This window comes from Seriola lalandi, unplaced genomic scaffold, assembly GCF_002814215.2.
Source record: "Seriola lalandi dorsalis isolate HSWRI2012SDOR001 ecotype SW California unplaced genomic scaffold, Sedor1 jcf7180002054352, whole genome shotgun sequence".
NCBI classification, from domain to species: Eukaryota; Metazoa; Chordata; class Actinopteri; order Carangiformes; family Carangidae; genus Seriola; species Seriola lalandi.
In genome coordinates, this window is record NW_019524905.1 from 1,154,414 (window position 1) to 1,165,466 (window position 11,053).

General features: G+C 41.9%; 1 protein-coding gene across 1 annotated transcript in view; it reads left to right on the forward strand.

Moving 5' to 3' along the window:
- The window catches only part of babam2 (BRISC and BRCA1 A complex member 2), a 75,940-nt gene that overhangs the window by 39,396 nt on the left and 25,491 nt on the right, over positions 1-11,053 (forward strand). Inside the window, exon 7 of the mRNA XM_023407961.2 lies at positions 9,532-9,641. Coding sequence (XP_023263729.1) covers positions 9,532-9,641 — 110 coding nt within the window. The remainder of the gene's footprint in view (positions 1-9,531; positions 9,642-11,053) is intronic.

Below are 11,053 nucleotides of genomic sequence, written 5' to 3' on the forward strand. Positions count from 1 at the left end.
CCCCATCCTCCGTCCCCCCCTACACTTCTCCACGCCTCCATGGAATTACTTCCATCTGGCCTACTTTCCGCCCTCGCTTTATATCACGTTGTACACTATCTATATGATGTTTTTCTGTAACACCTCCAAATGTCCTTTCTTCTAATCCTTTGTTGTTGTTTTTTTCTCATTTCAACCCTGATATTATTCAGCTTTCATTTACCTCTCAATTCCTTGGCCTTCTGCGTGCCTTATTCTGCCTCCTGTAGGCCTTTTATTAACACATTGGTGGCTTCAGGGTGAAATTGTGCCCCTATATGTTGCCTGTCTGTGCTCATTTGTGAGTCTTGGCCTTTGCCTACCCTCGGCTTACCAATGTCTCCAAACCCGAGTCTACCTTCTCCTCCTGTCTTTATTTCTCAAAAGCACAAAGGAAGGCATCATAGCTTATAGTCTCAAAGTAGCAGAATGTGAAAACCAAATATCAGCAAATTGATGTAGCACAAATCAAACATACAGTTTTTCAATTCATCCATTATTTTAAGCAGATTTCGCTAGCTCGTTGTAAGTACTGCTAAGATACTCTGTAATGTCACATATAAGTTGTTTTCAGATACATTAACCTTCTACAGGGAACTACAAGGAAGATATGTGGGATATTTTTATGTCTTATAGCTCCCATTTGGTATCAAAGATTACAGTTGTGTATTAACACAAGCAGTAGGTTATTGGACTAATGGACAAGCAGGCAGGATTTGTGCCGTGCAATAAATACTACATTTGTACTTGAGAAAATCTTCATTTTTACCATGAGCCAAATGATTTGTGATTTCAGTAAATGCCTTTATTTCACGGTTATTTGGGCCCAACACGCCATCGGTCCAAAACAGGGGGTAAGGGGCTGCAGTGGTTCAAATGACTGGAATAGTCTCATTAACACTGCAATGGGACAAAAACACGCTGCAACACTGTCAGCGAAGCAATATTAATGCAATTACAATTATCACCCCCAGAAAATGCCACAATAACCAGTGCGTTAAGCCCCTGCTCGCTCTTGCCTTTTCAGCTTCTGCTCTCAGAGTGCTCGTGGTTTCCAGTCTCCAAATCCAGATAAGTTAAAAAAAAACAACAAAAAAAACACACACACACATCTTGTTGATTTGAGATTTAAATATGTTGCGCATAACTAATCACTAGTCAAAAAGCCCTTGACTTGTACGTCAATCTGTATTGTGTCATCAGTATGAACATACCAGATGCATTGATTCTGTTTTTTTGGAGCACACAGACATGCAGTTATGCATATGCAAACATGCTTGAGTCACCCGTGTGGCTTTAAGCCGCAGCGTCACACACTTGAGATTCATACAGCGAAGGCTAGATCATAGCTGTGACATGCTATCAGTGACACACTATCAGTGACGCTTGGCCATAGTCACACATATGACTCGTATTTCTGTGAAACATGATCAGCGTGGTTAAGTGTCTCGGTGGCGCATCCGTTGATCATCTGCCAGCTGCTGCTGCAAAGAATGTAAAGATTTTGGCGGGTGGCCCAACTCCTGAGAAACAAGTTAGAGCCCCTTTAGTGTTGCTAAACGTATGGAGAAGTCAGCAATATTACACTATGATGTCCGTTCTTCACACTTGATTCTTCTTTTTTTCTCACCTCACATGACGTGTATTGACGACTGTGGCCCCGCTGGTCGTATTAACCTATATTTCACCCATGGTTATGACTCATTATTAGGTGTCTCATTCAATCTCATTTCCAAGAAGTGGATTCTTAGTGTGTGGCTTTTTTAGGGTGGAGACACCATTGGTTAATTGTTTTGCAACACACTGCACTTGTGACTTGTTTGCAGTTGTTCCAGCTTCTATTATTTCCACTATAGTGGATTAGACAGACTCTTCAAAATAACTGAAAAAAGCTTGGGCGCATAACTGAAACTGCTCTTAGTCATCGTAAATTGTGGTTTTATTTGTTTGTTGGTTTTAGTTAGTTTTCTTCTTTGAAGTTATTGTTTTAACTTTTATACCATTACTTTTAATGACTAAAGTTTGGTAGATTTGGAGAATCCTCTGCCTCATTTTCACCATATTAAAATCAATGAGGAAATGAACAATTTTTTTTTTACTAAGTATATGTTGTATACTTTTTCTTTTGTTTGTGGTCAAGTGCAATATCTAAATTGCGAGAGCTGCAATTTTTTTAGTAAGGATAAAATGTGTCACAACATACCTTATATAAATGTAATATAGAAATTCTTTTGCATACGTTCAGCCCTAAAGATGAAATAAGTCAAATAAAAGCACATTACATTACAAAAACATTAATTAATTAACTATAATTTTTCTGCCATTGAGTAAGCCCAAAGTCTTATTGTGCAAAATGAAATGTATTTCTATAACTGAACACTACTCACACCTGCTGTTTAACAACCAGTCGACATTCTGGCAACTAGTTCTGGACAGATTATAATTTGTTGCCACACCCATCGTTCTTAAAGCCCTGCATGCTCAACAGAAAGGACACACACAGACAAGCATTTTCTTATTCTTTACTTTGCGAACACACCCTGTGCACAAGGCTTTTGAACTGTGCCAACAGGGATGTGTTTAGGTGTGTACGGGTGCTATTCTACCAACAGGGTTCCAGGTGGAGCATGCGTGCTCTGTAATCTCTCTGCAATTGTTCTAATGATGAAATTAAGACCTGGCACAGGGTGCAAGTATGTGGTGACACAAAGTTGCACAAAGTTAATCATTTACCGTGCCTGTTACATCAGCCTGAGTTCCAACATGAGTTGAGAGTTTGACGGAAAAGGGGAGCTCGACACGGGTAAGGGCAGATATTTTAGAGGAGGAAGTAAGCTCCTCTTGGACATTCGTGCCAAGTGGGTTGTGTCGACTTGTGCTTGCGCTTGCATGTTCTGTATTTTGAGGTGGAGGGAGCAGGATCATCATGGCCCCTGGAGTGCACCACAGCTCCACTCATCCCCCTCCCCACAAGCAGCAGCAGCAGCAGCAGTACTGCCGCATCATTAGGAACAATATCCTCAACTCTCTTTCTCAATCAGAACATTTCATGTCATGCAATGAGACATTTTGGCAGCCGCCACCTTGACCCCGCGTTTCTCGTCCTTAGGGTGTGATGGCGTAAGTCGCTGTCAAACCTATGAAAAGGCTGACACACACATAACTCTGTATGTTAGACATTCATTCACTATATTCTGGACAAGTATTATTTAAGACGTTGTAATGGTCAGTGCTTTTTGTTTGTGCTCACTGTTGATATCGAACACAAGATCAATTTTTGTGCTGTTGTATGATGATTGTCAACATTAGTTATTAGATGACATTGAAATGTATCTGTGGGAGAACGACGGCAATTTCCAGTGAAGTCCAAGTGAATAGAACTGTTGTGTAAATTGTGCATATTTATTTCCCAATGCTTTACTTTTCCATCGTCTTAAATCATTAAATTTGGAGCCATTATTTAAATATTGACCTGGATAGTTACAAACAGCGGGTACATACAGAGCTGAATAGCACAAGGTCCTGCAATTAACTTTAAAAAACCTTGTAAAATATAAAAAATGTAGCACTTCACCATAGGAAAGACATTTTTCCTCTGACGCACTGATTACTGCAACTTGTTTTTTCATAGGTAAAATCAAGCTTTCTATAAAAGGTTTTTAAGGATAATGAAAAAAAGTCATGATTATTGATTCAGTTGCCGTGGATACATAATACAAATAAAAATACAAAAGAAGATACAGAAAAGATTCTGTCATTTTTTTTTTAAGTTTAAATGTTCTGCATCAAACACTGATCATTGGCGAGCTACATTACTAGAAATTGGGAAGGCAATCCTACAGATGAAAAAGACATGCAGTGACACTCGGGTTAGTGTGTAGAATGTAAGACCTTAAACAGACACAGAAACACAGCAAAGGTGGCACAAGTGTCAGAATGGCAGATGCTATTCCACTCCTTGCCTCCACATGGTGCATGTTGGCATGTCCTCTACTATTCAAAACTGCTGCTGTTATGTGTCTTTGTTTTTTTGCTAATAGGTGCCACATGTTGGAACTGCAGAAGTGAAACTGTCTGTCCTGTGGCTCTACAGTTGGACGATGCTGGCTGGGCCTCTTTCATAGTGGTGTTTCACCACTATGAGACCTTGTTCAGAGTAGTGCTCGCTTCTCCAATTCTCCCTTGTCCCACCTAACTGAGTGGCTCAATGTTTAATTTGGCTCGGTGTTAGTAAAAGTATAACCTGTTTTTTCTGCTGCATATTTTGTTTCTTATTAGAAAGGTTTTTTAAGTTAATGAAGCCATTTTTTTTAAATAAATGAATTTATTTAGTAGTAAATAAATGCAGTCAAAAAGAAAATCCCACAATGCTTGCAGGCGATGTAGATTCTTATGAAACGACTGAATCTTCTTGAGCTTGAACACCAGTGTTCCTCTAAATCTCCTACCTGGATTTCAAAAACTGACCAGTAGTTATTGCAGTTTTCAAGGTTTTCTTGTGGGGTCCAAAATGTTGCCCAATCAGTTGGTTTTCAAGGGGCGAAGCAGCACTGTGTCCAGCATATGTACAGGGGCACTCAAAGCTGCTCGCCTAGAAGCTGGACATGTCCTTGCACAACAACCCTGCTGTCAGTCAAGCCGCCCCACTACGTTGGGCATGACATTTAAAGTTGGGCGAAGAAGGCAGACAAAGTGCCCTTACCTCCTCCGTACTAGCCCTGCAGTGAAGCCCCTGTGTAGCGTTTGCAGATGAGTGTGTTTGTGTGTGTTGTGACTTTGGCCAGACTTGGTCTGGCATAAGGACAGCTGTCACATCTCCAACCTGTCACATGCGATACAGAGCAGATGCCAGAGGCCGGGGCATCAGGAGACACAAGAACGGACACAAGGAAAAGTGTCCTCGCGCTTGTGTGTAGTTGCGTGTTCGTGCACGCATGTCTGAAAGAGTAAGGAGGACGGAAGACGTGGGGTGGTGGCCACGTGAAAGGGTTTGACTCGGAGGCACTCACTAACCTTGATGTCCGAACACACACGCACGCGTGCACACTCTTCACCCGCTTTCTTAAATCCTGTCCCTGAGCAGTTGAGTCAAATTCTCTGGGGGCATGTAGTAAATACTGCCTCAACGTCCAACTACCACCCCTGCAGGACGCCCTCCTTGCGGTCTTGCAGTCGTCTGACCCAGGCCATTTCCGTGCTCATTACTTACCAATGAAGAAGTCTCTTCATTAAAGGCCTGCCTATGGCCTGTGGAGCAAAGGCTTTTTTTAATGTTCGTTCTCTGCTAATTCTTTACATAAGCAAGCAGCAGATGCCCTCAAGTGTATTGGGTTAAAAGGGCTGAAGATGTGTGTATGTGTGTAAAGAAACATTAATGGCCATTTGGGGGCTTTTATTTCATTATAGAGAGAAAAGCTCCTCTGTTTCAATTTAAGTAATGGTTTCAAGGCAGCCAGGTTAAAAGGTCAACTTTTGTTCTCATTAAGATATTTTTTCACAAGCTTCCTGTGTAGATTTGCAAAGTTTTGGGAACAGAAAATTGTGAGAGAGAATTCAAATGCCTGCAATTTCTCACCACACTGCAAGGACACCCCCTCAGCATATTCTGTATTCCATAATCAAAACCAGCTGTCAAGTAAATCATTTGTGTTGCCCTTCTACACTTTATTTTAAAAGTCCCACTTAATAGGCATGAAAACTTTGTGCAGCACAAAAGCTTCAGATACAAACATCTTTGTTTCGCTCTCAGTAGTCACAAATAAGCCACAGTATTTTAACAATGTGCAGAGGGGTCTAAAAGTCTGAGACCCGTTTCCAATTCAACTGAATGGGAAAGCGATTTCAGACTTTCAGACCCCACTGCATTTTAAAAGCAAGTTGTACTTCCTCTATGCCTGAAGGATTGTGGGTTTTGAAGCAACTGTTCATGGGACTTAAGCCGTCATTATGATGAAGAATGTTTAAAGTGATACAGGAAATCCCACAGCTGCATAGCAACTACCTGAGGTCCCAAATTACTTAAATGCAGTTTGTATCTGCTCACACAAAGAGAGATGTGTATGAGCACAGCAGTGGTCACCAACCAGTCCAAATAGGAGCTAGGATTGAAGCTAGAAGCTGATGGGTCAGATGATAAGATTCGCCTGCAGCAATACGCACCATTCCAACAGCCAGTTATAATAGTTTCAATTATATATTGTTTTGTTCACATATTGTTTTTTTTTAATGTAATACATTTGACTACACACATGACTCATGATGGATATTTTCATAGTTTGTCCTGAGGAAATGAAGGTACGGCAAGAAATCAAACACACCCTTCAGCCTAGAAGACAAATCTTCAAATGTGACACATTAACAGATTAAAAAAACGCAGCAGCTATTAAGCAACAGGTGTAATAAAAGACTGCCATAATAGACTAGGTGTCATAATAGATTTAGTGCACTCGTGCCAGGTTTTGTGATGCACGGATGCACATCCTTGGTTTTACCTTGACGCCGTGTTGGAGATCCTGTCGGCTTCTGAAAAAAGGGATTATTATTATAAACAAATTTGCAACAGCAGTGCTACACTGTTAACTTCTGTGATAAATACAATGCATTTTCTGTAAGTCCCAATGTCATTTACTTATGCAAAGCTTTTAACGTAAAACAAGAGCAGCAGTGATTGCTTTGATTTAGCAGCTTAAACTATTTGCGCAATGCGGTCTACATGTGGCTTCAGGAGTGAATACAAGCAAATGACCTTTCAACTGAAATTCCTCACGAATTCCACGACAACAGGTTGATCGTGATCGACAGGTTGGTGACCCAGAAGCTTTTTTAATTTAATAGGTGTAAATAATATTTTAAGTGTAAAAGTGTGCGTTTCATACCCCGAATTACTGGCGATAAAACTTGGCGCAACTCATGTTGGCAAATAGTGTTTGCGTGTTTCTTCTCAGTTTTATAAAAAGTTTTGTGTTTTTGAAATAATCATGTGAATTTGATGCGTAGTGGTACTTAACTTAAACCGACAAAAAACTATTTTTATCTGCGCAGCTTCAGCTCCCTTGCACAGCACATTAATTTAGAATGGCAATAGCTAAAAGTTAAAGGGTCTGCCTTTAGTTTTTTTGTTTGTTTGTTTGTTTCGTTGATGCAATATGACTTGTGACAGCTCTTCGCTGTCTTCTGGGACAAGATGAGTCTGAATCATTCCACAAAAAGGCCGTCCCTTCAACAGCACCCTTGGTCTGACCGAGTCCCAGGATGGTCCACTGCAGCCCGCACAGAGCCGCCCCATGTTCCTCTTCTGGCCTCCTCACCTTCCTGTTGATTTTCATTCATCTGTTTACTCTGTTCCAGTCCAGAGGAACCATCCATTAAATCACCTTTAAAGATGAGAACTGGACTTGACAGCTACAAACTGGAGCAAAACAATCTTTTCACAAAAACCCCACGCCCACCCCAGACCCACATCGCCATGCCTGTTCATGTCTGTCCCATATCGTCAGCGGCAGAAGCCGCGAGCGCTGCTGTGAGACAGAGGGCAGTTCTTGTTTACTAATGCACACTATATTGATGTGAGCTGATTCCATCAGGCAACACTTTTGGATGCCACACACCCTGCCGTCTTTCACTGCCTCCCTTCAACTCCTTATGTCTTTACCCCCTAATGTATCTGCCGCGACAAGGCAAACTGCGTGACAGTCTGCAGAGCTGCAGCCATTGTTGTGACTGCTGATATCTGCATGTTTGTAAATGCTCTGTAGACTAACGAACTGTTGATTAATGAGCCTTATATTTGCACTTCATGATACACACTTAAGGATAAAACTCTTAAAACCTGCCGCCTCTGGACCTGAAGTCTGTCATACACACAGGGCTGCAACTAACTCATATTCATTTCATTGTTTTGATTTATTTGATTTTATTTATTTATATTTGTTTAATTCAACACTGTAGTTAGAATCATTAGATTACATGCAGAGAAAATTAATTCTGCTCCACTTGGAGAGGACATGTTCAGTGAAGGAATTTTATTTTCCGCCCACTCAGATGTATTTTTCTCAAACCAATGGTCACTTCAGTTTTTGATTAACAGGCATGTGTAATTAGTTAATAGGCCTGATCAAGTTTTAGGCTGCCTTGCTGCAAACTGGTTTCACTTTGCCTCTGTCCATCATGTATGGTGGTTAGATTTCCTCTCACCACGGCGGGCAGCGATTATAACAAATGGATGAGTTCAAACCATCTGTAAGACATTTGATTAACGCTGCCGAGCCTCTGTCGGGAGAGCGAGGCCAGAATTGTGCTTGATGTGGAATCACTCTAATGACAGTGCCGCGGAAGTAGCCACGCTCTAGGAAAAACATCACAGAATGAGAAATTAGAACCTCGGAGAGACAGACGAGGTTTGTAGCGAGCAGCTCCGGGTGGCCTCTGCATCCATCTCACACATGATTTGATTGGTGCTCCCAGTCATCAGCTCAGCCTCATGGTGCAGCTGTTGAAGCTAATGTGGCATGAAACTAAACAGATGTTTCTTCTGGTGTCTTTCCTCCTCTCCTCTCCATCTTCTTCAACATTTTGGGACTTGCACACTTGTTGTGTAACCCATCGTTGGTTTTCCATCAAATCTGAACCCTGTAACCAGCATCTGAAACCTTTTCCGATCTTCTGACGTTTAGCTTCTAACTATTTTAAATTACAGAAAGTATAACTCAGGTTCGCATTCACAGAGCAGTAGCTCAAACTGCTTTAGACAGATAAAATATTCATTGTTCTGGAATGACAACCTCTTTGATGTATATGTTGCTCAAACTAAAATCCTGATGTTGAGCATCATGTTCAGCATCTTAGTTTAGGGTGTTAGCATGCTAACATTTGCTAATAAGCACAAGTACAGCAGAGGCATATGGGAATGTATTTAGTCATAAACCAAAATAGTGGACCAGTTTTTACCAGTCTTTGAAAGTGTTGACCTGATGATGGCGCTATGAAAGGTTAAGGGGTTGCCAGAGTTATTACAATCCATCCTGAGGGGAACAGTAATGTCTGTACAATCCATCCAAAACCACAAGTGTCAGCCTTGTGGTGGTGCTAAGGGAGAAGCCAGAGGATTACCAGCATCATTAAGAAACGTGAGAACCAAACCGTTCCAGTCCATCAAGTAGATATTGTGACATTTAACTGGGTAACTGAAAACCCAAAGATCCCCAAAGACAGTCTGCATCTTTCTCTGGAGACCATGAATGTCTGTCCAAAATTTCATGGCAATCCAACCAATAGTTGTTGAGATGGTCTGCACCAAAGAGGAGGGCAAACCAAACATCACACAGATGTCACACGGCTAGCATGGTTAATATAAAGAGAGAACAGATCCATGTATCTATTGATAGATTGACCGGCTTCGAATGGTATCTAGAACCTAACCATAACAATCTCATGTATGGTCTATGTAAAGGAGTCCCAGCCCACATCTCAATGGTATGTTGCTTAGGTGTTGTGTTTTGTCATCGTCTTTCTCAGGACACAGCTCTGGACCCTGGAGAGGATGTGGCCCTTCTCTCTGTGAGCTTCGAGGATGCTGAGGCCACCCAAGTCTTTCCTAAACTCTACCTCTCGCCCAGCATTGAACAGTAAGTACATCACATCAATCGTTCACTCGCTCTGTTTTCCATTTATCAGTTTTATTTTACGTTTTGATGAAGATAATGAATTGTGTATACAGCCTGGGGGCCCCATTTGGTCCCAAGGATGTACCAAACACAGCTGAGTCAAACATGAATCAAATGGATTTATAGCTATTTAAAGGGGCTTTTGGTAAGTTTTGTCTGCCGCTGAACACTTCCCGGTTTCTTGCTGGGAGTGGGTCATGATGACTCTTCAGGACAGACTGTGAGTCGCTATTGGAAAGTGAGGAGACGGACAGGGGATAGCTGTTGTTAAGGTAACCATTTGGATCTAACTAAACTCTTATTTCATTGGGATGTTACAAAACCAATCTACTAGTCTCGCCACACTCCTTAGTACAAATCTTGTATTTGTCTTCCATCACATGCAAAATTCTATATAAGGATGAAGAATGAAAAAAGTCTTGTTTGTTTTAGTAACTCGCTCATAAAGACGAGATACCTTGAGAATCACGGGGGAGGGGTAGGAAAGGTCAGCCAAAGGTGATGTGGGCCCTCTCGGCACTCCTCCTGATTTCTAGGATACAAGATGTAGTTGACGGATTAGCCTGAGTGTGTTGTGAATCCAGCGACATGTTATGTCATTGTGAATAATCCCATATCCTAGCGTCTGGACTCATCAGTCGGTTCCTCAAAAACAATAAGGGAAGAACAAAAAAATGAGATGGATGACACACAGCGTCTGAGCTCGGGATGACTGGATGTCTGCTGACATCTGGGGTGTTAACAGTACAGAGCCTGTGTGTACATCTCTGTCTGTATATTTGTGTGTGTGTGTGTGTGCGTCCGTGCGTGCGTGCGTGCGCGTGTGCAGGCTTGTGTGGAATGTTTTCTGTGAGTCTGTGGGCACTGTGTGAGTGCGTACTTCAGCAGTGTGCGTATTCTCTTTGTTCAAAACCATTTTTTTTTTTTTGTCTTGCTAGATTTAGTTTGTATGTACGTGTTGGTGTGCATTTGTCAGTTTACATTTGTGTGTGTCTGTGTGTGCAGATGGGCGTGTGTGTGTGTGTTTGGATGCATGCATGCTTGTGGGTTTTTATATCCCAAATGTATGTCTGTTTTCATGGGTTTGTGTGCATGCACCAGTATTTGAACAGGCGTTGCTCTCAACACAGACTAGATAAGTAGATAGATAAGTGTGTGTGTGTGCGTGTTTGTGTGTGTGTGAGAGAGAGAGAGAGAGAGAGAGAGAGAGAGAGAGAGAGAGAGAGAGAGTGAGCGAGCGAGCGAGCCAGGTATGGGCCCACTCTGACCTCAGGGCCCCACAGTCTGGGCTTGGAATAATCTCAGGCTGATGTTTATTTACAAGCACACGCCCCGTCGCACCAGGTTAACAGACCTCTGCCGCCCACCCCCCC